Raw genomic sequence first — 26,166 nt, forward strand, 5'->3', positions numbered from 1 at the left:
CCCAAAATTCAAATTTTTAGAATCTATCTTAAGGTAAGAAATCTTTAGAGCAAAAGTTTTATGCAGAATGATACATCAGCATTATATATATTAGCAAAGGGAAATCTGGAAATAACTTTAAAAATTGGAAATAATTATAGGGTGACTGGTTAAACAAATTCTGCTAAATCCATTTGGGGTAATATTATACACTACACTATCAATAAATATATGTTTTAAAAGATTATATTATAACATTGAAAATATTTGCTATGGCTTTGACTAGAAAGAGCAAAATAAAAAGTAGTTTTTCAATATTTTTACAGACTTGTAAAACAGAATGATACACAGAAAAGTGCTAATAGTAATTATATTGGGGTTGTAGATATACAAGCAATTTTTTTTCTTTTTCTACTCCTTTTTATGCCTATTCTTATCATGAAAAAAATGTCTTTTTAAAGCCCAGAGACATTTGCATACAGTGAGCACATAACATACCCTACCACCAAGGCAGAGATAAAAACTGCCTGGCTATGATTTCATTTCCCCTTTAAGGTTGTTCTTAATGTTCATTTCCAGCTGATTTCATCTCTAAATATACTCATGCGGGAGAACATGAGAACACAGTGTATTGGGCCCTGAGACCTCTAGTTCCCAAGGAATGTCTACAGACACTTAACAGTACGTGTCAACTAACAGGAAGATCAGGCAACAATATATTTCAGTTATTCTTGAGTCTTAAAGACTGCATGACTATCCCCGACATAGCCATTTATGAGTAATAATGTTGACGTCTTGATCCCTGTTTGACTCAAATCTCCATGATTATTCTCTTTTAATCATAACTCGAGGAGAAAAGGGTAAGTGGTAATATTCAGGACCCGGTCCTCATCCTGAGCCTTCACAAAGGAAACCAGGCTAGGAATTATCCTCAGCAGGATAACTAATGCTCCTAGACAAAGCTCCTTTCTAAAGAGCTGACCATTCACTCTCAGGAGGCAATTCACTCTTTCTTTTCCCAGTAAAGAAATGAGTATGGCAGCCATAAAAAAAGACGAAATTGGCCCATTCACAACAATGTGGATGGACCTCGAGGGTATTATGTTAAGCGAAATAAGTCAGTCAGAGAAAGACGAACTCTATATGACTCCACTCATAGGTGGAAATTAGTATATTGAGAAGGAGATCTGATTGGTGGTTACCAGGGAAAAGGGGGGGTGGGGGGAGGGTACGGAGGGGGAAGTGGTGTACCCACAACATGACTAACAAAAATGTACAACTGAAATCTCACAAGGTTGTAATCTATCATAACATTAATAAAAAAAAAAAAAAATAAAAAAAAAATGTTAATGTTATGCAAGACAAAGAAACTGGGGAAACGTTCCAGAAAAAATGAAACTAAAGAAATGGCAACTGAATGCAATGACTGGATCAGAAAAATTTCAAAAAAAGAAAAAGAAAAAACAGGGAAAAAGCTGTGAAGGACATTATTATCGAGGCAATTGGGAAATTTGAATACGGACTGTATATTAGATAACAGTGTTATATCAGTGTGATAAAATTATACTGTGATTATGTGGAACAATGCTTTGTTCTTGGGAGATGCATGCTGAAGTATTTAGAGGTGAGAACTGCAATGAACTCTCAAATGGTACAGGAAAAAATACAGAAAAAGACAAAGCAAATGTTGCAAAATGTTTGCAAGGATCTAGGTGAAAGACGTATATGTATGTTAATTGCCCATTCTTGCACTTTACCTGTACATTTGAAATTTTCTCATAGTAATAAGTTAAGAATAAAATTTTAATTGCTACATTAGCAATCCATCTAAAAAAAAAAAAAAAAAAAGAAATGAGTATGGTCTACTAATTGTTTCAGGTTCACAGGTGCCACATTTTGGTAAATACATCAAATTTCAGGACCAAGTTTTTCCTACTTTTTAGTTTCTGAACATCAATTGTATCAGTTCCCTGAGGAGGTAGTAAAGCGCTGGTGATTTTGATACACGTAATATATTTTACAAGAAATTGATTTAAAATCAGATGTACGGGTTTACACTGTAAGATATTTGTTATCTAACTCAAGTTAATGTCTCTTGAAAAAAAATAGAATATAAAAGGTTATTTAGAGTGTGTAGAATTTTAGACAACAGTTGAAGGCTCTTAAGAAATGTTTCCACTAAGCTAAAATAGCATGATGAAATACCATTCTTTGCTGTAGAAAGAACAAGTTTGTTTGTTTGTTCCTTTTATGTTACCATTTGTGAATGCTTATCATGTACCAGGCTTTTTAAAAACATGATCTTTTATATCCTCAAAACAAGCCTATGAGATCATCGTTATGACTATTTTACAGACAAAAAGAAAAGAGGTCAACTGATTTGTCCAGGGCTAAAATGGTATAGGTGGGATTCGAACCCAGGTCTGTCTCGTCCTCCTGTGACCCCTGCCCTTGATCATGGTGCTCAACCAGCACTGCTGTTTCTCAAGCTCTGTTTCTCTCCCGAAGAAAATGGACAAGATCTTATTCTCCATCTTTCCATTCTCATGAGGAAAACCACCTTCTCCTTGTTTCTGTCATTCTATCACTCTTCTTGACAATATAAGTACTTTTATGTAGGTCACATTTCCCAAGAAAAAAAATTAGTGGCTTACTCTCAAGTTGGCTGTATTGTGAGGACACCTCACTCTCATGCTTAACTGCCTCCAAAATACAACATATGGCAAATTAGTTCTGGAGAATTTTCCCGTTAAAAAAAAATGTAATCTGTGGAATGCATATCCTTATTAGTTTTCATTAAAGAAAATCTCTTTCCTGACATGAATGTTCTGTTTACTTCCTGCCCTGTTTTAGTTACGTTTTATTTCATCACAAATGTTAAAGTCTTGTTTATCTTTTGTTCCAGTGTCCAAATGACTGAGCGCTGGATTTGTTCAAAAACTACCTATTTGCTTCTATGCTCTTGTGATTGTAGGCCATCTTTAAAGACATGACAGAGGGGATGTGATCTCCAGAGTCTGTGATCAAAGAGCAGAACTTTTATTCCAGGGGAAGTAACTGACTGAGACAATGCTAACAAGACCACTGTTAATCATTGTTTAAGTGATTCCTGCGTTTTACGTTAACACTCATTTAAAGAATACAAATAAATAAAATCTAAAGAAGACTCAGCTAAATTTTGGGCTTTAGATTCTCAATTCCTCTAAAGAAATCAACATAGAATTAAAATTAAAATTGTGAAAGAAACCTTAGCATGTGTGATGAGCAATAATTTATTCGTATGAATATTTATTGAATACACACAATATGCACAGCACTGTGCTGCTTTTAGTGAAGGATGCAAAGATGAATGGCGGATTCTCTGCCCTTAGAAGCTTGCACTCTAGTGAGGGAGAGGAGAAATGTACACACAAGGTTGTGTGTGATGCACATTGTAAAATATGTGCAATGAATTAATACATCAGGTCAGAGAAAATAGACATCTTATTTTTCATAATTATAAAAGCAATGAAAGATATTTCTGAATAAGGAAATATGTAAGTAATTAATATTAAATCAGAGCAATACTTTTAAAAGCTATTTTCTTAATTATTTATATTTCTCTTAACTTATCATGAGCCATCTTAATAATTTTTGCTTTAAGTCAATCTAAACTCTTTGTTAGTAAAGTGGTTAGCGTTTCTCCCTCACCACCATTGATGTGACGGGTACAAATTTAAGTCTCTTCCTGTTAGAAATAAAATGAATAAATAGGTGGCAGTTAAAATATATCGTTTTGGATCATGTGAATTATTCACCCTCCTTCCCTGTGATCTTTCAGATGGGAAAATCACACAAAGTACTTGCTGGAAGGATAACCATTACTTTTTAATATTTCAAGTTATACGGCAAATAAAGATGAAAGTTAATGATATTAAACTGTTTATGTACTTTAAGTTGATTGTTAAACTCTGCCTGAACTGACCAAATTGTTCTAGATAGACTAATGAAAGCAAGATAGAATTTCTGTTCAGAAAGGGATGTGGGGAAGTATTTCAAAATGTGTATTTCATGTTATATAAAAAATCCTACTTGAGATTTGATGTTTATTTCTAATAATTCTTCAGTCCCCAGTGGCAATTTATTTTTAAGTTCCTCTTATACTAATTCCAGTTTACATTCTGGAAAAAAACAGTCCAATCTTCACTCATTAATTTTCACAGCCCTTGAAAGGTCAGTGGCTCTCCATGCTAAAATATCTCTGATTATAACGCTTTTATGAACAGAGGGAACAGTTAGAAATTCTGATTCTGATCAGGGAGCTGGAATGATGTGAGAGAAAAAAGAAAGAAGCCTAAAACAGCTAAGTAGGACTCAACTCTTGGGTTGGATCAAATTTATGTCTCCATTCTACAAAAGGTACTTATTAAACATATATTATGGTCCAGACCTCCCCCTATGTAAAATCTAAGGAAGAAGAAATATCACAAAAGAAACTGAAAAGCATCTCATGCTCACATGGCCTGAGGGCTAATCAGGCCAGGCTGATAACAGATAATTTCACTTCTCCAAACCTAGTTTTCCTCATCCACGAAATGAGCCAATTATGCATACCTCCAAAGAAACTGCGGGTTAAAAATAAAAAATGTAAAGTAGCTAATAGAATGTCTGACACATTACAGACCATCCATAAATGTTAAGCTTCTAGCTCTGGTCAGTTCTCCCTGCCTTGGTTACAAGAATATAGGGGTTATAGGAGAAATATAACCAGTTATAAAATCTAAGTTCTTTGAAGCTCACCATTCCTACTCTTATTTCCTCATACCTCTCCAAGCAATTTTGCCTCCCAAGTCACCAAGTTGCTGCGATTGTTCAGGACTCTGCAGAATTCAGGATTCAGGGTAACTGATCTGGCCGTGAATCTATAGTTGGCAGTGGGGCATGGAGGGTCGGGGAGGCATAGGATACAAGAACTAAAAATGGATTTGAGATCATTAAATGAATAAGGATATTAAGTAAAACTTCAGGGACACAATTCTTGGGATAAAATGGTAAAAGTAGCAAATTTTCTTGGCAATCGGATTGAATCAGTGGTTCTCAAACTCTTGTCTCAAGATCCTTTTACATTCTTAAAAATTATTGAGGACTTTGAAGAGCTTTTGTTTATGTCCACTGTGTCCACTGATATTTACCATATTAGAAATTAAACTGAGAAATTTTAAATATTTATTAATTTTAATAATAATGTCCATTATGTATTAACATTCAGGTTTACGAAAAATTTCCCAAAAAAAGTTAATAAGGAAGACAGCAGGATTTTACGTTTATGCAAATCTCTTTACTGTCTGGCTTTACAAAAGAGGGCTAGATTTTCATATTTCATTTCTACATTCAATCTACTGTGACATGACACATCCCGCAGTCTCTGGAAAACTTCACTGTACACTTCTGAAAGAATGAGTGTGCACAAAATACCATCTCATTATTATTACGAAAGTTGTTTATTAAACAATTAACATCTCATTATTATGATGAAAATAGTTTTGACCTCGCAGATATCTGGAAAGAGTTGGGGGCCTCCCAAGAGCCTATAGATCATATTTCACATCCTAATGATTGATTGATATTTAAAGATGTTTTTTATTTCTCAGCTATGTCCTGGAGAATGTGGCAAACTGCAACCTGTAGTATTCTTGCTTTTGCAACTGCCAAATTGATAAAGTAGAAACAAAGTCAAATCAAACTTTTAGTGTTTAGTTTTAAGAATATAGAAAAACCTGAAAACCTCCAGGTATCTAAAGGACAAATATCAAGTACGATAATTTTTCCGATGAAAATTCTACATGAAGTGAAGCCTTTCTCAGTAGAAAGCCACTTTTCTTTCCCAGGATACTTTGGCAGCTCATCTTGCCTAATTAATAGTAGGTGGTAGTACCTTTTGCTGGCTTAGTGGCATTTTCATGAATTGAACAAAGACAATAATAGTGAACAGGAGAGGACGGGCATAGCGACAGTATGTTTGCTTCCATCAACTTGGTGGCAATCTTACCCATAGCTTTGTAAGTAAAAGAAGTTATTCAACTAAGTAACATTGCTAATTAATAATAGAAAAGGCATCCAAGAGAGCTACTTTTTACAAGGAGTAGATTAAGTCTTTAGGATAAAATTAATCTTTATAAGTACTAAGACTTCAAATGAAAAACTTATGACAGTAGAATTAAATAGTTATATTTAACTGCAGAATATTGCTGATTTCACTATTATGCTATAAAACTTTCTTAAAAATGGAATAACTGGGGGCCAGCCCCGAGGCCAAGTGGTTAGGTTCACGCCCTCCACTGCAGGCGGTCCAGTGTTTTGTTGGTTCGAATCCTGGGCGCAGACATGGCACTGCTCATCAAACCACACTGAGGCAGCGTCCCACGTGCCACAACTAGAAGGACCCACAATGAAGAATATACAACTATGTACCGGGGGGCTTTGGAGAGAAAAAGGAAAAAATAAAATATTTTTTAAAAAAAAGGAAATAAAGGTGTAAGGACCACAAATGTTTAAAAAAAAAAAATAGAATAACTGCATTAAAGTATCCATTGCTACTGAAACGGACCATATCAGGTTTTTTGTGGTCAGTTATGCCGACAGACTTGTTCAATCTAATGCTAAGCTCTTGTTGAAAAGTCTGACGATTATAAAAGTTAAAACCTTTCATTGGAGAATAGAATAGAAGTCTATATCAAAAGGTGAGAGGCTGGCTGTTAGGTATGACAAGTCCAAAAGGTGCCATCGCCAGGTCAGGCACTTGGCTCTAGACATACAGGAACAGTGGTTCAGTGTTTAAAAATCTCAAAGAGCCTTTCAGTGTCTACTCCCTTTCCTGAAATCCTATTCCCTCTTTTAGAGACAGAGAATGCTTGTCCTATTTATTTAGCTTCTCCGTTCAACATTGAGGAGGGTTATCTGCATATTAGTATGCAACTGAAATTTTAACATTTTTATTTAATCTTAGCTTTGAAGATATTAACGTGGGCAAAAGGCACATTGCATTCTGTTTGATGTTTTAAAATGTTGAGGAGGGAAAAGGAATAACTGCTGGAAACAGCATTTAGTAAAGAAATTCCTTTAGGTATAAAATAAATTCACTAAGACAGAGGGAGTCATATAACTTGAAGCTGCTTACAATGAATAATATATTCCAAGGTGGCCAAAGTAAACTTTTCTGATTGACAAAGACAATAAAAAAAGCAGCAAAACCCACTACACCCATGTTCTTTTCTTTGTTTTCTTGCTCCGGCCGCAAAATTTTAAAGGGCACATGACTGCTAAGGCAAGCAGAAATTGCAAAAAACAAATAGTGGTTCTCTCTTACCCACAAAAACTCTGGTTAATTAAAGAGGCTGTTACGGAACCTCTTAATCTCAAGTTCGTGTGCCTGATGCACAGCAAGCCAAACACTGAGACATTAGTGCTTGGAGATAGAGAAAGGCCCCATTCAAGTTGGCCACGACGAGAAGATGGGAGCATGGGTTCACTAGCATCCGCCTTATCAAGAGCAGCAAGCAGGGGGCATTTTATAGAGCTAAGTGCCATGGCAGGCGGAGCTGGAGAAACAAAGGGGTCTCTCCTGATAAGCCCCTGGGCAATCTGCACTGGCTGCTGGGGGCCGGCCATCCTGTGATCTCAACCTCCCCAGTGCATTCTCTTTCTTCTGAAAAACACACTCACAAATCCTGGAGACCCAGTCACCCCTCAAGTTAAACAAGAAAACAGCAAATTGACAAGATTCATCTATGTCTGTGCTGGGAACAAGGTCCAAAGGCAGTCATGTTGTTACTGAATATCTACAGTAACCGTCAGGTACCCAGCTTCAAGACCAATTATACATTAGCAATATAACAAAGCCTAGGCCCTTGAAGCATTTTGATTTTACACTGGTAGTAACAAAGGAGTATGAAAGAGTAAGCAGTGGTTTAAAAGAGTCCCAGGGTTTATAGTAACAGAGGTAAGAGAAAGTTCAGGTTTCTCCTTAAAGCAGAATGAGGAAACCCAAAGGTAAATTTGGCAGTGAAAATAACACCTGATGCATAGCAACTAGGATGTGCCAGGCACTGTTCCTAAGCATGTCACTTCCACAATGGTGCATTTACCTCCTTACAACAATTCTTTGAGGTAAGCACTAGTTTATTCCCCTCATTCCCCTCATTACATCTAAATAACCCATAGGGCAAAGAAGAATTACAAGGGAAATTAGAAAACATTTTGAACTGAATAAGAATGAAAACACAAGGTATCAAAATTTATGAGATGCCACTAAAACAGTACTTAGAAAGAAATTGATAGAGGAGGAGAGACCAAGACAGCAAACTAGGAAGCTCCTGAACTTCGCTCCTCCCACAGATGCACCAAATCTACAGCTACACATGGAGCAATTCCCTCTGAAAGAGATCCAGAAACTAGCTGAGTGACTCCTACACCTCGGGTGAATGAGAAGATACCCACATTGAGACAGGTAGGAGAAGCTGAGGCACATTCTCACCACAAACACCACCCAGGGGAGCGCCATATAATCAGCAGGGAACCCTCAACTTTCCACTTCTCCCTGAGAAGTGAGGGGTGTGGACCACACATCTAACCACCCCAGCCCCACACAACTCCCACCCAAGGGACAGACCCAAAGGCACCTGGCTCTTGAAGGCCAATGGGGCGTGCATCCATGAGATCCACAGGACTGTGGCAAACAAAGAAGCAGTTCTTAAAGGGTGTGTGAACACTTGCCACAGCTATCCCCTCAGAGTTCAGCACAGAGGGACTGGGCAAGTGCACCCATCTCCCACGCCCACTCAAACGATAAAAACGGGTCACGGGTATCTCTCTAGAAAGAGCTTATACAAACATCTGGAGCCCCACTTTTTCCAGCTGCTGCCTGAAGGATGGGACCGAATTGCCTAGTTCTGATAGCCAACATGGCTTGCATTCACTAGTCTCACAGGATTGTAGCAAACGGAGAATCAGTTCTTCAGGGTGTACATGTGAGCACTTGCCACAGCTGTCTCCCCAAGGCTCAACACAGAGGGAGCGGGCAAAAACACCCATCCCCTAGTCTCTCACTGAAAGGGGTCTGACTGCATGCTTTACAAGCTGCTGCCTGAGGGTTCAGCTTCTAATTTAACATACATCCAGGGGCTGGCTGCCATCTTCCCCTGAGACCAGGTGAGCCAGTGGCCACATCCTCTGTGCCCTCCATCCAGCTCATTCCAACAATAAAACCAAGTTCCCAGTATCTGCTTGGAAGGAAATTGTTCACAAAACTAGCACCCCAACTTTTGTGGCTGCCACCAAAAAGCCTGTTGGCTTTTAGAGCTAGGTGATTTGAAGAGAAATTAAGAAAACAATCCCATTTACAATTGCATTAAAAAGAATGAAATATCTAGGAATAAATTTAGCCAAGGAGGTTACTCTCGTTTCAAAAGTGCAGACTCCAGAACCAATCTGCCCAGATTCAAATTCCAGATCTTTTCCCAGTAACTGCACAACCTTGGTCAAGGTAGTGAATTCCCTGTGCCTTGCTTTCCCCTCTATAAAATGGGCACAATAATATCTACCTCAGAGGATTTTGTAAGAATTAAATGAATTATTACGTGACAAGCACTTAGAACAGTGCCTGGCTCATAGTTAGCATCCCATATAAGTTAGCTATTTTCTGTTTTTCAATTTATGTATTTATCTCTTGAATAAATTCATTCTTTTCACTTTTCCTTCCAAGTGGCCCATCAGATGCAGCTGCAGAGGATAATAGGAAAGAAGCATTTTTCTCAGAAAGCAGAAAGAGAAACCATGGAGAATAAGGTAAAAAGATCACCTCAGAGAGTTGCCATATTGGCTAACCATAGAACTTACTTTTCCTGTTTTGATTTTCTCATTCAAGAGGATATAATAAGTGCTCTGGATTTTGATATGTGTTTGTGTGTGTGTGTGTCCCGTTATACACTTTTTCAAATATGAATTTTCACTGGAGCTATCTTGTTCCTTTTCCACCCTTGTATATTGGATGTTTGGGGTTCCTAATAGTGACGCTCCCAGAACTTACCCCCTACCACTTCGTATTCATTCTAGGCCCATTAGGATCCATTAGGATCCAAGAGTTGGATCCCAATATAGTTCAAAGTCTCATAGCAATACAAGACCTGCTGTAGCAAGAAACAGGATCAACACAAAAAGGGTTAAAAGAACTGCCAATTATTAGCAGGAAAACTGGTGAAATCCAAATAAAGTCTGTAGAAGAGTTAATGGTATTGTACCAATGTTAAAACCTTAGTTTCACAAGTGTCTTGTGATTATGAAAGATGTTAACATTTGGGGAAACTAGGTGAAGAGCACACAGGAACTCTCTATCTTTGTACCTTTTCTATGAATGTAAAATTATTCCAAAATTTGAAAAAAATCTAAAGAAAAAATCTTCAAAATTAAAAAGATAGGAGAATTTCCAATCCATACTGACAAGAGCCAGGGAAGCATGTGGAAGAATGAATTCTAAGTATATTTAGACCAAAAGGTCCAGAATATACAACTCAATAGGTCCAGATTCATTGACATAAGCGCATTCACTTAGGTTTCATATTTAGTATTTTGGTTCAGCACCTAAGCGGTGTTAATAATCTGTTAGGTTAGCTAAATGAAGCCTAGATTAAGTGATAGCTTGTGGTTAATGAGGTCAAAATGTCAGAACTTCCTGGAATACTATGGAAGAAGAAGTCTAAAGGCTCAGGAAATAGGGTAAGTTAAAATGGATCTATTATGTTCAACCAGCTCCGCCACTCACAAACCATCCCTTTGGGAGGACCAAAAGGACATTGCCTTCACCAAAGCATGAATAAACGCATTGGGAAGAGAGGTGTCAACATCCTTGAAGAGCTCTGTAGTGGCTATCTTCCATAGGCCAGAAATGTGGTGGGGAGTGTTGCAGTAGAAATGAGTTTCTTGATCTCGTTGAGAATTATAAGATCCCAGAACTGTAGAGGCCAGATGGTAGGGTTCAACTAGCAGAAATAGGAGGGTGAAATTATGAAAGAGATGGAATGAAAGTGCTGTTTGACGTATATAGAAATAAAACTTCTAGATCTGCTGGGCAGAAAAATAACTCAAATCACCCTAGTGGGGATTCACAGACTCTTATCCAGCTCTCAGAGCTAGCTCCCAGACAGAGTCCCTCAACTGAGAGAGAGGCTTGCAAAATGACAACAGGAATATGCTGTGAATTTTCCCCTTGAGCCTTCCCCAGGGAGACCAGAGCCCTTTTGCCAGACTGACACTGCCCTTTGGAAAGGGAAATAACTAGACCTTCTAGAAATTTTTTTTTTTTTTAAAGATTGGCACCTGAGCTAACATCTGTTGCAAATCTTTTTTTTCTCTTCTTCTTCTTCTCCCCAAAGCCCCCCAGTACATAGTTGTGTATTCTAGTTGTAGGTCCTTCTGGCTGTGCTATGCGGGACCCCACCTCAGCATGGCCTGATTAGAGGTGCCATGTCCGTGCCCAGGATCCGAACTGGCGAAATCCTGGGCTGCTGAAGTGGAGCGCACAAACTTAACCACTCGGCCATGGGGCCGGCCCCCTTCTAGGAAGTTTTAGATACTAGTTCTGAATTTCTGCTCATCTTTGGAATCCCAAAATGCCACCATAATCCGCTAAGCAAAAGTAGGTCTTATGGAGTTTTGGCCTGAGTCTCATAGGCCCAAGAGGATGCAGACCCATCCTCTGGTTATTTCCCCAGTCCTACAATGTATAGTATAAACAGATATGCTTAGTAACTCTCAGAATCGCAGCATCGGTTCCTTTAGAAGAGATAGGGCTTTTATGATAGAGAGGGCCAAATGGAATCATCTAAAACTCTTCCACGCAGACAGGAAGAAAGGAAACCAAAAGTAAGATCACATTTCTGGTTGAATTTCAGGCATTAACACCACCATTAAAGGCCTGAGACATGCAGGGCTGGTGATTCCTAACACATCTTCATTTAACTTGCCCTTTTGGATGGGGCAAAAGTCATTGGTTCTTGGAGAATAAAATTGCGATGCCAAAGGAAGTTATGTTTCCAAATCTGTTTTCTTAGCTGAAAAAATCTAGCACAGTCTTTGGCAGCCGGTGTGCAGCTATTAACCTGTTCAATACTATTTTTTTAGTTGGATAAGAGAAAACAGAAACAATTTGCATGTACCTGGCACTGACAACAACATATTACCTTATTCTAAGACTATGTCAAACCTCTTACTGTCATAATATGGTTTGGAGGGAACTTGATCATTCTGCTATCCTAAAGACCATCATACTGATCCACTACATTGATGTGCAACAGATAAGCAGAATGCACCAAGCCTTACTAAGGTATGCAAATGCCAGAGAACAGGAGATAAACTTCAGAAGCCTGATACATTGGTAAAGTTTCTAGAAGTCCAGTGGTCTAGGACATGGTGGAATGTCTCTTTTAAAGTGCTAGAATGGTATGAGTCAATGTAAGTTATAATGGTGTAAGTGGTTTAAATGATATAATAGTATGAGTTGCTGCATCTATTGTGAAGGAAGAGGTTCAACATTTGGTGGCTTCTTGAATTTTGGAGGCAATATCTACAATATTTAGATATGTTGCTCTGATTCATTTACCAAGTAATTCATGAGACTGGCCATTTTTAGATGGGCCTGAATAATGAAAGGGTCTGAAATAGGTAGATCTAAACTGCCACTTGGTCCTTATGACCAGCAGACCTGATGACTTTGAAAGTGCCTTTGGCAGACAGAGATACTGTAAGGTGCTTCTGATATGCCCCAACAGAAGAATCACAGCCTAGGCCTTTAGAGTTTTGTTATATGGCAATGGTATCCTTTTGTAACAAACATTATTAACATGAAAGTAGTTCTCAGCTATCTACTGGACCCAGGCAGATACTGAATGCCCAACCTAGGGCTACCAAGTGACTATGCAATTCTAACTGAATCGTAAACTGAGTGTTATCTGATCTACCAAACCATAAATCAATTTCTCTGGGATCTAGGACTTCCTCTGTTGCCACCACACTCTCTCACCTTTCATAGAGATAAGAACGAGTGCATGCATCATAAAAAAGATAAGTGCAGTGTCCACACAACAGTGTCTGAGCCTGGAAGTGCAATATTACAAGGGACAACGTAGAGAGGATGGGCATGGCCCTGGTTGTGTGGCCACAACAGTGAGTCAGGAGATAGCAATGCCTCCAGGTTGGTGTCCACCCACCCACTGGCACAGGATGCAGTCTAGGCTTCCTAACTGATTGATCAAGTCAGGGTAGGAGGAAAAACGAGAGATTGTGAAAAGTCATATGTAAGCTTGGGTCCTGCACTGTATTTGTCCCACTCCAGACACTTCCATGCTCTCAGTTTTCTGGATCACTAAAATATGGTTAAGAAGAGAGAAACCATTAAGAAGATATAATACAGTAGATACAGCATTAGACAGGTCAAGCCAGTCTACCAATGGGATGGAGAGCAGACTGATGAAATTTGTCTTTTTAAGTGGCCTGTTCCAGCACTTTATTGCCACACACTCTGCAGGTGATATGTTCTTGGAATAGCCATAGGATCCTATACTAGGAGGCCCAGCTTACTATTTCCTGGGGCATGAAGTGTAAACTAGTGTCTGACTGGAGGGGGTCTGGATAGCCCAAAAGTAAACAGCATCATACCTCTGATGCTTTAACTGTGTTTGTGAGCATCTGCAACTGGACAGCCAATGCCTCTGCTCTAGTATATGAATCAGCAGAAGACCCAGTGGTCATGGTTGGGTGGGACTGGTTAGCAACTACCCAGAGGACCTACCTTATCAGACAAACCATTTTATTATTTAAATTGTCATAGGAGGGGATATAATTTTTAATTCCTTCCTGTTCTCATCCTCCAGGTGGTCTGGGTCCTCCCCTAATATTCCCTTTATGTCACAGACTAAGCACTCAGTCTGATTATCACAGCAAGGGGCCCCTACACCCTAATTTTTTTTCATAGAATATAGTTGGGGACACCTTCAAGGTTATTCTATTTGGCCCCTTTACTTAAATGCCATAACTACATAGCCTTCCGAGAGGCAGCCTCATTGTGGAGGCCCACCCAGCAGCTCTGTCAGTTCCCTTCGTTTGATTTAAGGTTAACCCCTTCATGACAGTGAGGGGCAGTGATCATAAGAGCCACACACTTTCTATGCCTCCCTCTTCTTGCTCTACATAGTGCCCCTAACAACATTCTCTGTCTCATACTTTTTAGTGTTGGCAGAACACTATATACCCTGGTTACATGACAACTTACATTGCTCTGGTTATAGGAAGTGAATTACAGAAATGGTCCATTTACTTGGTCTTACTTCATCTTAAATTCTTTGTACATTCCACCCATCAGAATATCCTAGTTGTTTCACCTGCAGTTTCAGTTTATTCTTCCACTTCTTCTTCACCTCCTATGTAACTCCCTTAAAGGCCTTAAAAACAGCCCCATGGAGTACTGGCAACCTATATCTCCCCAGGTCTTGACATTCTTAGCAAATTTATTGCTTAAGAAGCTTAGGGCTTCAAAGGACTAGTTCCTGCAACCAGTTAGTAATGATCTATCCCAATCCTTAAAGCTAGTCATGCTGTCCTGTTTGGGCTTTTCCCACTTTCAGAGTTGGTCTTTGATTTGTGGTTCCTTGGTATGCTGGGCCAACTGGCCTACTTTTTGTGCCAGTTGTTAAGCGAACAGTGTCAAATGACCAGGCATCAAACACACAAGGCCTATGATAAAACTCCTGAGAAAGAAGCAGTAGGTGGGCAGGTGCTCCACTGCCTGTCACACTCTGCGCTAGGACCCAGGCATTCAGAAGGTCAGACGTTAGACTCAGAAAGAGCATCCTGGCCCTAATGCTGTGGGAATTTTGATTGGGAAAACTAGCCCCTCTCTGTCATGATTACGGTTCTGGATCTAAGTTGCAGATGTTGGACCAGTGGCTTGATCTATCATCACCTCAGAATTCTACCAGCATAGAGGTCCTTAAATGCTCAGCTGTAGATGATTTCCACGGAGCTCAGCAAAAGGCATTCTTCAAATAAATCCACTTGGTCATGATATGTTTCCTTTTTATATCTCCTTTTAAAATAGCAAACCCGAGATGGCTATCCCTGGAAAGTCCTGTTTGGAAGATTGGTTCTTGCCTAGTGTCTGGCAACTTGGCTGGTAAACAATTTCCTGATAAAAAAAAAAAAAACAACTTTCCTTAAATGACAAGAATGGCTCACTGTGCCTGAACTCTTAAAACAATGTGGTTTGTGCTGAACGTCTACTTTCCTTCTGGGAGTCTAGAATTGTGTTTAATTACCACACAGCATTTTTTAACACTAAAAACTGTAGTGTCAAAATAACTGGGATGTAGGGAAATAAGCATAAGAGAAAGGTCAGTTACTGCTAAAAGTAGACCTGTTTATTGGAGATGAAAATATGAAATATGAAATTATCATAGAAATACAAGTAACTGCAAATTCAACTGAATTCAACACATATATTGAATGCCAATTCCATTAGTAGGTGCTATAGGTGATTTTAAGACATCAGCCAATTTGTCTTTACAAATTAGGTCTGATCTAATAAAATATTGCAATTAAGTCCTGAAAATCAAGCACTTGTGATAGGTTATTATGTTAAGAAAGAAATGCTATGAAAATAACACCTTACTTAGCTTAAATAAATGCTGTCAAAAATATTTCAAAAATATTTCAATTGACTGTGGTGTTCCTTATGGCCTCCAGATCTAGACAGCCTAGGTTGCAATCCAAATTCTACAGCTTACTAACTATGTAACGTTGGGCAAGCAGCTTAACCTCCCTTTGCCTCAGTTTCCTCACCTGTAAAATTGACATAATAGTTGCACTTACTTCATAGAATTGTTACATTAAATGTGTTAATATTTAAGTAAAGTACTTGAAATAGTGCCTGAGACATATAATAAATATGTAAGTTTCTGCTATTGTGATTATCATCATATCACACTGTCGAAGAAAACAGGAGACAGGTTATATTTCCATTTCCATCCATTTACATTTGAGCGTCTTTGGGCAAGTCACTCATTAACATTCCTGGGCTTCAGTTTCCTCCCCAATGAATTTAAGAAATGAACTTCAGGATCTCAAAGATTCTCCCTGGTTCTAAAATTCCAAGTCTATTGAGGAATTCTTTTTTTATTTACTGTCCCCTAATTCTACTCTGAGCATTTCTGTTCAAAGTTAAGTCCCTATGGAACATATTGTTTATACCACTCATTTCACATGTACTACATTATATTTCTACATGTGAATGTGTGTTCTTCATGAACCTCCCTCCAGGCCAAACAATAATGACTTTAGAAACAAAGGACCATTCTTTCCTCTTTTCACATAATAAATATTGATTCTTCATTCTATCGTAATGCATGTATTGAATAGGCACCAAACACTTCTAGCTAGGCACTGAGGAAAAAAATAAATAAAATCTGATTCCTGACCTCAAAGAATTCATTACAGTAGACCAACCAATGAAATATAATTACAATATGGTGTGATAAAGGCAACAATAAAGGATGGAGTGACCAAATATGCTTGAATGGCTCACAGAAAATTATTTTTCAGAAGAAACATGAACTCCGTCTTGAAAGATGAGTAGCAATTCCCCAGGTGGAACTAAAAATGAAACAAAATAGTCCCTTGTTATAACATATCTCACGCATATATGATGGAGCTGTTGTATCAAGTTTTATTATACTTATGCTGACAAGCCCTTGGTTTCCCAGAAGCAAGTGGTCATCCCTGATGTCAGTTATCTGAAGTAGACATGTGTCTTCAAAACATCTTTCTCTTCCCCACCATGACCAATTCATCACCAGATCTTAGAAAATATCACCTCCTACATTTTTCTCGAATTTGCTCACTTCTCTATATCTGCACTAACTCCACCCTAATCCAGGCCATAAGCATCTATCACCTAGACCATTGGAATAGACTTCTGGCCAGTTTTCCTCTATTTACTATTGCCCTCCTCCATAACATTCTTCAAACTATGGCTAAAATGCTATTAAAAACTAACCATGGCCTTTGCCCATCCTGAATAATTCAAACCAAAAACCATTAGGTAGGGCTGGCACAGTTGTGTCCATATTGGGCAGAGGTGATGGGATGGGAGGGTGAGTGACTACATATTGTAGCCCTTTCAGGTAGAGGTGGGTGTCCTGGTGGGAGAGCAGCCTGGCATAGGTTGGAACCTGAGTGAAGTGAGCACAGCATCATATAAAGTGTGGGAACCCAAGTGGGATGAGGAGGGTGACAGGCACAGGGCAGGGATAGCATCAGCAACATCCCCTAATTCCTTGCTCATGTACACTGAATTTCTTTTTCAGTTTTTTTAATCTATTGTAGTAATACCTTTTTCAAACCTTTGCCTCCCGTAGGTCAGTTCCCCATTATTCATTCTCACAGCACCATGCATTTTCCTTTCCTAATCATAGGTTTGAATAATTAACGTGTCCTCCGTTATCCTATTTCTTCAGGGCAGAGCTATGTCTTTGCTCACTACAGTATCACCAGTAGCCAGTGAAGAACAAACTATTTTAATGGATAAATGAACTGTTTAAGATCAGTCCATCCACCTGCGCCTTGACTCTGTCCCTCTCTCCCATATCTGCAGCCTCCTTCTCTCTGTTTTGACTCCTAATCAGCTTTTAAACATGTTTAAGTCATTTAGACGAAAAAATCAGAGAGAGAGAGGAGTGTGGATAACTCCTCAGTTCTAGCTTGGATGACTAAAAAGCCAGGTAATACCATAGAATGCTCCATTGTTCACACATGCGCGCACACACACACAGTCATAAATATTTTCATTTCTCTCAAGTTTCCTAATGCTTCTTCAACCCTCTAGGCTAACACTACAATCAATGTCACTTCGGTCAAGCTTGCCTTTTTCCGCAGAATTTCACCTCTCTGCCCCACCCACGGGAAAAAGCCTCTACAGCCCTGCCTTTTAAGCAAACTGTCGCGGAGCACCGGCACGCCTATACCCGCCCTCCGGGTTTCCCCGTCACCATAGCGACGGGAGCAGGAAGGGGCGGGCTTCGGCACCCGGCGTCCGGCCCGCGGCGTGCGCCATCCGCATTGGCGTCGGGGCGCGGGCTGCGCGGGTCCAGCGTGTCTCTCGGCTCCGGGTTGGAGCTGAGCCGGAGCCGGATTCCGGGCGGACGGCCACGTCAACCTTAACCTACACCGCCCTCCCCACCCGCGCCCTCCGCCGCCGCGCCCGCCAGGCCTGCGGCGGGTCCTCTCAGGCTGCGGCCTCCACGCATTTCCCACAATGCCCCGCGCCAGGCCCCGCCCCGCTCGCCGTGGAGACCGGCGCGGGAGCTGCCGACCGGAGCTGGCCGCACTCGTCGCTGCCGGTGCGGCGTGTCCTCCGCGTCCCGAGTGCGGCGGCTCGGCGCTCAGACAGTGCGTGTCCTCCCGCGCGCACAGCTGGCGCTCTGCCAGTGGCGTCAGCGACCGGGAATTGAGGATGGGGAAGTAGCTGCAGGAGGCGACCCCGCAACACCGAGGTGGGCATAGGCCGGGGACCGGGGCTCTGCTGGAGCCGGCAGCGGCCTTGGCCCTCCGGGAAGGGAGGACCGAAATGCCTGTGCGCTTGAGTCTGCCCTCTTCACCCCTCCTGCGGCCGGTTGGTGGTATTCTCGTTCCCCGTTGTCGTCTTCCCTATTACCTGCACCACCCTGCCTCCGCCAAGCGGTTCCCCTCTTCTTGCTCCAGTTTGTTCCTTGAGCCTCAGTTGCTCAGGCTGCTTTCTCCCTGAGTCCGGTCTGAGACTTCACCCCTAGCAACACTTGACAGTCTGTTTCACCCAAAGTCTCTAGTCTTCTCCTCTCCCCGCATCCTGTTCTGGAATGATGGCAGCAAGAAGGCGTTCGATTTGCATTTACCTGCAGCTCTCACCTGTCCCCGCAGCTCGGCACAGAGCAAGTCAGCCACACCCACGCCGGCTGAGAGCAAACGCTAGGCAGGAAATGCCCCTTGTCCCAAAGTGATGTTTGAGAATATGGTATCTTTTTTTTTCTAATGATTATGTTCTACTTTGGGAATTTGTCAATCAGTATCACTATGTGTACAAAGGTATTTTTTGGTGGCTTGAAAAGGAAAGATTAGAAATTAGCCAAAGCCCATTCACAGGTAAGGAAAAAAAACAATTTAAATAGACATTTAGAATTAAATGAAGAAAGTTTCTAGGAAGGTTTGATTTTTCAAAGCATTACGAGCTGTTTGGAACTAAAGTATACTAGTTTAAAGGTGATCTGATGAAGTGAAAATTAGTTTCACTCTACACAGGTGAGCGTGTCTAAAGAACTGATTCCCTTCTCTTTTGTCTCTTTTTCTATTTTTATTTATACCAAACAGAAGCTTTGCAATAAAATTACACTATTAACTTGCAGTTATTATTCTACTGTTTTTATAAAATAGTCTCTACTTAAACATAATGTAAGCGCCTTCTGAGAAAGCTCGGAGGGAACAAACGGCCTACTAGGTGAGTTGTCTAGTGTAACTGTAAATTCATTGCTATTTTTGGAAGGGTTATATGAAAGATACAGACTGTTTGGAAGGACTGTGTGCTTCCTTTCTAGTCCCCCTAAAGGATATTTCGTACAAGTGAAATCTAATTAAAATGAGAACACGATAGCCTTAAAGGGGTGAAGAAGTTGCCAAAAAGGAAGCAGTATTAGAAAAGGGCAGTGCTTAAGCTGGGTAGAAAAAAGAAGAAAACAGTCTTTCCCCTGCCCTTGTGTATGGGTTCTGATGGGAGCAAATCAATGAGTTGTTTGTTTTTAAAGGGTTCTAGCTAGCTACAACCACACACTACCTTTATCTTTTATCTGCTATCTTGAGTGGTTTCACAAATCTGGCTATCTCGATATGGAAGCAGGGAAGGGGACCCGCAAAGAGTAGAGCCTGGCCCGCTCACCTTGATTTGCTAGGTAATGGAGATTGTATTGCTAACCATGTTATTTAATAAATAGTGTTATTGCTGGGTTTTGTGGTTTTTTTAATGTATTTTAACTACCTGGTTTCGTCTCTTTAGATTAACATTTGGCAAGACAATTTCAGGATGCTGGAGTCATTCTTGGAATAATGTGGACAGACGTTCTCAAACTTGTGTACATCAACTGGAACCAACGGCATATCTTAATGTTCACTTAAACCAGAACTTGTATAAGAAAAAGAATGGGAGTCTGGTTCAATAAAGATGACTATGTCATAGACTTGAAAAGGGTCACTGTCTGTTTTCTAATAGTGTATATGGCCGTTTTAGTGGGCACAGATCAGGATTTTTACAGTTTACTTGGAGTATCCAAAACTTCAAGCAGTAGAGAAATAAGACAAGCTTTCAAGAAATTGGCATTGAAGCTGCATCCTGATAAGAACCCGGTGGGTAAAAATTCTTTTTAATATCTGATGAATGTATTTTAGAAAGTTTCAGTATATTTAAATTATTTTAAATAAGTGCTCAAAATGCTTAAGAATAATCACATCAAAAATCATAACTCAAATTCTGTACTGAAAAACAGAAAAAGCAAAATGTTCTGGTTTAGAACAATGTGAAGGAATGTCAATACCGAAAATGCAATTCTCTCTTAATTTGAAAACTAATTTCCAGATTACAGATGTTAATCCCAAAGGAGAGAATACTGTCTGTGAAGTAGTTTTCTTGTAAAGTAGGTTAAGATCAAGTATTGCAGAACAGTAACAGAAAAATTATTTCCTTAGAACTTAGAGGGTATGTCTTGCTAAAAATGGCAGCAATTGCTAATAATAGTATGCTTCAGCTTTCACTGGTTTTTCCCATGCACAAGTATAAGCCCAGAGTCAGAAAGTATTACAAATTGAAACTTGAGAGTAGTCAAATCCAGTTTATTCCAATCATAAATACTTGATTATGTATTCAATAATGAAATCTTTCAAAACTAAAATAGTTTTAATTCTTATGGTATTTTTATAATTTAATTTTTTCTTAATGAGATTTGACACTCTTCAAGGAGAAAGATAAGGTTATGTTATAATTTTCTGTTTTCTGGATAGAATTTTTTAAATAGGACTTTTATTTTGTTTGCATAAAGCTGAGTGATAAAATCAATATTTCTTGAAAACTCTTGTTAATTGGTAATCTTTCCCTGAGATCTTCATTCTCTTGTATTTAGTTTTTATTTTTTCAGATCGTTCTTTAAAATTTCAGAATGTGTGTTTTTGTTTCCATGTGAAAGATGGTAGCCCTTCTACAGCTGAGTATTATTTAGATGAAAGCATTCTTCAGAAACCAATTGTATGAAACAGTAACAAACGAGGAACGTTTCTAATCCAGTTTTGAGTTGTTACTCTGATGTTAGTTCTTTTGGGGCACATACTTTTTTTAGTTAATATGTTGGTTTTGCCTCAAATAGAAAAATAACCTACAGATTTCATTGTCATTGTTTTAGGGGTAACATTAATATTAAGGGTTTCCAAGGGTTCATTAGTCAGTTTTTTCTCAGTTGCATTTCTTAGAAGGTATGACTTATATTGTATGACTACATCTGTCATCCTTTTGAGGCATCAATTCTCATTTCTCTGTTACTTTCCTAATTTTTTTTTAAGATTGTAGTTCTTTAAAAATCCTTTTTATTTCAACCCACAATAGCCCATTTCATTTTGTACTACTACTCCTTATCTTGGTATCTATTCTCCTAGAAATCTCAGGATTAAATTAAATCTACATATAAGTTCTGAAGACACTTGATTGTGTATCTGAAACAAATATTTTATGTAATATTTTTAATAGAATAATGCAAATGCACACAGTGATTTTTTAAAAATAAATAGAGCATATGAAGTACTCAAAGATGAAGATTTGCGGAAAAAGTATGACAAATATGGAGAAAAAGGACTTTCAGATAATCAAGGAGGAGGCCAGTATGAAAGCTGGAATTACTATCGTTATGATTTTGGTAAGATGATATGATATTCCTTAGAAATTCTTGTTTATTATTTGAATAAATTTAGAAATTAATTTTGTTTCACCACTTAGTTTATATAGTTAATATATGGCACCTTGACTCTCTCTTTAATATGACATGGGAGCAGAATTCAAAAGGAGAGTCAGTGATATGTAGATATTATCTGCACAGATAAGAAAGTGTTTTGGTCATAGTCTTGTTAAATACTTTTAAAGTAAGAATTGCTATTTAATTTAAAAACATTTGCATTAGAAGTTAAATATTGAAGCCTTTCAATATTTTTAGAGCATCGTATTTTCCAAAAAAGATTAAAGTTTCCTTTAGTTTAATAGTGACCACTTCAATAGAAATGCCATCCATCTTAATTAATAATGGTTAATAATGGTTTAATAATGGTGTTGGCAGGAATAAGGAATGAGGCAAGAGCGGAGGGAGTGAGTAAATTAAAGATATCAAGGGAGGGAGAAAATAAACACAGGTATCAAGGCAAGAGGGAGTGTTCAGACATCATGTCTTTCTCTTCGTCATTAATTAGCTTCGAATGCAGGCTAAGAACTGAAGGATGCTTTATATCAGACTAAATAAAATATTTTAATTTTATATCTGAGTGTTTGTTTCTCAAGACTGACTTTCTTTTCAAAATAGTATTTGCAGGTCTATTCACTACAGCTTGATGGTCTATATCAGGCGTAGGCAATCCACATTTCACAGGCTAAATCTGGCCTGCCACCTGCTTTTGTAAAGTTTTATTAAAACACAGTTATGCTCATTTATTTACATAATGTCTATGGCTTCTTTCACACTTCAGAAGCAGAGCTGAATAGTTTGAGCAGAAACCATGTCCCACAAAGCCTAAAATATTTACTAACTGGCCTCTACAGCAAAAGTTTACTGACCCATGGTCTATGTCCATCACTAATATTATTTAGGTATTTTGTAGAGTAATAGGAATTTTCTCACGTTGGTTTTAATTGTTATGGCAAATAAAAATTTTATTAATTTTTGTCTCTACCTCTGCACATATTCTGATTATAAGACTTTTAGCAATAGAACATATTTGTAAATGATACCACATTAAAAAAGAACATATAATCTGAAAAGTGAATGAGCTCTGTACTCTAGTTCACAGTAATGTACCGGTGCCAGTTTCCTGGTTTGGATGTTGTACTAAAACTACATAACATGTTGCCACTACGGGAAGCTGGGTGAAAGGTACATGAGAGTCTGTACTATCTTTACAACTTCCTGTAAGTCTATAATTATTTCAGAATAAAGTTAGAAAACATGTAATAGAAATAATTTTCTGTGGAGATGGAATTACGTGAATATTAGGAACCCACACACACCCCCCCATGACGGTCCATATCAGGAGACTAGTGTTTTTTGATCACTCTGTAAATGTATCACCAGTGGTATTATTTGTTCTTGGCTTTTCTCTTAATTTGTTGCATATTCTTCAAGTTTAAGATTTACTACAGTAATCTGATTTTTGGTGATTAAAACAAGAGTAAGTAACCTATTTTTATGTGGTCATTCATGATGAAGTTTTAATTTTATAATTTTTATGTACTTTTAAAATTAGGTATTTATGATGATGATCCTGAAATCATAACATTGGATAGAAGAGAATTTGGTAAGTTTGTGGGCATATGATTTTCTAAAACTAGTCCTGAAATTCTCTAAAACTCTTGAGGACAAATGTATTTAGAATTTAGAAATATTTTGGATTTTAGCAAGATAATATGTATATACTGTATATTAAATAATGTTCTAAAACCATAGTTAAGATTTTCACATAGTTTCTTTTTATTACTATCAGGAACTTCCCTTCCATTACATTAATGAACTTTTATGACATTCTTGTGTGGTAGCTATAATTATTCCTTTTACCTTGCAGATGAGGATATGAAACCTTAGAAGGGCTAAGTAATGTCCACAATGTTCTGTGCATGTGTGTTTGTGTATAATTGACACATTTGAAATGGTAATGAACCAATATCTATTCTTTTTCTATATAAGTATTTTTCCACATTATTAAAAAACTTTTTACAACACTTATGAGTATGTTAAGTGAAAAGAAGCCTAACGCAAAATTGCATATGCAGTGTAAAACAGATCGTGCAAAAGGTATACACATATATGCATAGAGGATAAAAGCTGGACGAGAACAAAATAAAAATCTCAGCACTGATAAGAAATAAAGTCCTTAGCAGAATGTGGGGCAGTACGGTATTAAGAAAAATCAGTATTTCTACAGGGAAATTCATGAGTATGTTTACTAAATAAAAGAAGTGAAAGTAATACCTAGCCCCATGTCAGTTCAGGACAGGTTTGGATGCCAGGTGAGCTTGCTGCAAACTTGTGAGGGTGCTTCCAGTTTCAAAGCTTTTGGATTTCAAAGTTTTGGATAAGTATATGGTTATTTTGGAAGCATATTTTATTTGATCTATGATTTGTGTGAAAAGATATAAAAATACAGTTCTGCATTTTTCATTGCATTTTAGAAAACTTTATTAGATTAGATTCGTATACTTTTAAACTTCGTACATGTATAATAAAATAGGTTTAGTCTTCCTTTTCTACTTCAAAACAATACGTTTTACCTCAAATCAAATTTCAATTTCATTTTGCTCTGTTACAATTTCATTTAATTTAGAAAACTAAAATAGCATACTAGCTGCAAAATATATATATAATTTCTCATATACTATCATTAGAAAAGATACATATTACAGTCACTTGATTTTGTACAGTTTCTTCTGAGCAAGAATTACATTTTATTCTTATTTTCTACATCATGTTGATGAGCTCAGGCCCATAAAGTAGCCATTCATACATTGCTTTGTTAAAAGAGTTGCATGTGAACACTTGAACAAGTTCTAAGGAAAGTGAAAACGCATCTTCACTACAAAGGAAATGGAAGAAAGTTAGATTCATTTGTATTGTTGTTAGACAGAACTGATACCCATGTCACAGGCAGGCAGAATCGTAACTTCTCTGCATGTAGTTATATGAATCTGTTGCTTTTCCTGCGATGACTATTCTCTCATTTCCTAGTCTATCAGTAAGTGTTTTGTGGTCCAGGGAGGCAGAAAACTTTGGAATTAGAGATAGAATTGGAGGAACTGAACAAAACCTGCAGGCTGACTAATCTATGAGTCCACCCAGAATGAGAGACTTTCCTGATGGTTATATTGCACGTAGGCTCAAACTTTTTCAGATGTATCACTGTGGAGAAAAGGTCAAGTACTGCTAATAGTTCATATAGGACCCGAAATAGTAGTTAAAAGTAAATTACAGCCGCGAAACCTTAGAGACAGTTTTTCCAAAATAATTAACTAATATTGATAGATTGAGTGCAAAGTTGCCACCATTCCATATGAACTCTAATACTAGTCTTCATATCTAAGACTAGCTGATCTTGTAGTTTTAGTTGAAGAACCCAAGAGAAGATGGCAGATATGGATAGTAGTACCAATGTGTACTTACATAAATATCACATTAGCCTATTTGTTTGTGGGTCTCTTTCCATTAGTTGTTTCTATTGATTGGGTACTTAGTCTTGTCTTTTGTATAACTAATTATATAAATAATCATGGAATTATTTTAAAGTTATTTATGTTCTCTTCCTCCAGAGAAGAGTTATGTTTCCTGCTGGTGAGGGTCACTAACAATCTCAGATCAGCTTTATCCAGACAGAAATTGACATGATTCAAAAACTGAGCTTGAACTTTGAGAGGACTGGTCACTTTGCAGTTTAGTTCATCTTTATTTACAGGACCCTTCCTTACGTGTGCCCTGAACTCCATTTTTGTCCGTCTCACCTCATGAATCTATTAAAAGCTCTGCTCAGTTTCTTGCCCATCACCTAGCTCTTCTACAGGAAGCAGACATTGGCCCTCTGATTTCCACCTCCCGTAACTTGGCCCCCTAATTCTTCACTGCATTGATCACTCTCTTCTGCTTGCAATGGAAGTCTTTCATGTTTTGTCCAGTTCTGCAGTTGTACTAGGAGAGTTAGTCCAAATTACATAGTTTGCTTTTATCAGGAGTGGAACTCTAGAATGTTCAACTATAGTACAGAAGAGAAAATGTGATTAATAAACTCCACTTTGAAAGCTTAAAAATGTTCTCATCCTTGCCATTAAACATGATGTATATTATCTTTCTATGTGTC

The 26,166-nt window shown here is 38.3% G+C and overlaps 2 protein-coding genes across 6 annotated transcripts in view; one reads left to right on the forward strand and one right to left on the reverse strand.

Annotated features, from left to right (window-relative positions):
• LOC139076589 (uncharacterized) overlaps positions 1-20,181 on the reverse strand; it is a 43,152-nt gene extending 22,971 nt beyond the window's left edge. Inside the window, exons 1-3 of the mRNA XM_070579467.1 lie at positions 20,143-20,181; positions 17,923-18,705; positions 16,586-16,653 (exon numbers count right to left, since the gene is read on the reverse strand). Coding sequence (XP_070435568.1) covers positions 16,586-16,653; positions 17,923-18,705; positions 20,143-20,181 — 890 coding nt within the window. The remainder of the gene's footprint in view (positions 1-16,585; positions 16,654-17,922; positions 18,706-20,142) is intronic.
• DNAJC10 (DnaJ heat shock protein family (Hsp40) member C10) overlaps positions 9,724-26,166 on the forward strand; it is a 53,298-nt gene continuing 36,855 nt past the window's right edge. Inside the window, exons 1-4 of one of the 5 annotated variants that reach the window (XM_070580383.1) lie at positions 9,724-9,801; positions 20,081-20,427; positions 21,815-21,980; positions 23,572-23,622. In XM_070580383.1, coding sequence (XP_070436484.1) covers positions 20,224-20,427; positions 21,815-21,980; positions 23,572-23,622 — 421 coding nt within the window. In that variant the 5' untranslated portion in view covers positions 9,724-9,801; positions 20,081-20,223. Of the gene's footprint in view, positions 9,802-18,093; positions 19,177-19,837; positions 19,977-20,080; positions 20,428-21,814; positions 21,981-23,571; positions 23,623-26,166 lie in introns of those variants that run through there. The other 4 variants (XM_008523691.2, XM_070580381.1, XM_070580382.1 and 1 more) reach the window with 4 other exon arrangements.

The sequence above is a fragment of the Equus przewalskii genome, chromosome 17 (genome assembly GCF_037783145.1).
Source record: "Equus przewalskii isolate Varuska chromosome 17, EquPr2, whole genome shotgun sequence".
In the NCBI taxonomy this organism is placed as follows: Eukaryota; Metazoa; Chordata; class Mammalia; order Perissodactyla; family Equidae; genus Equus; species Equus przewalskii.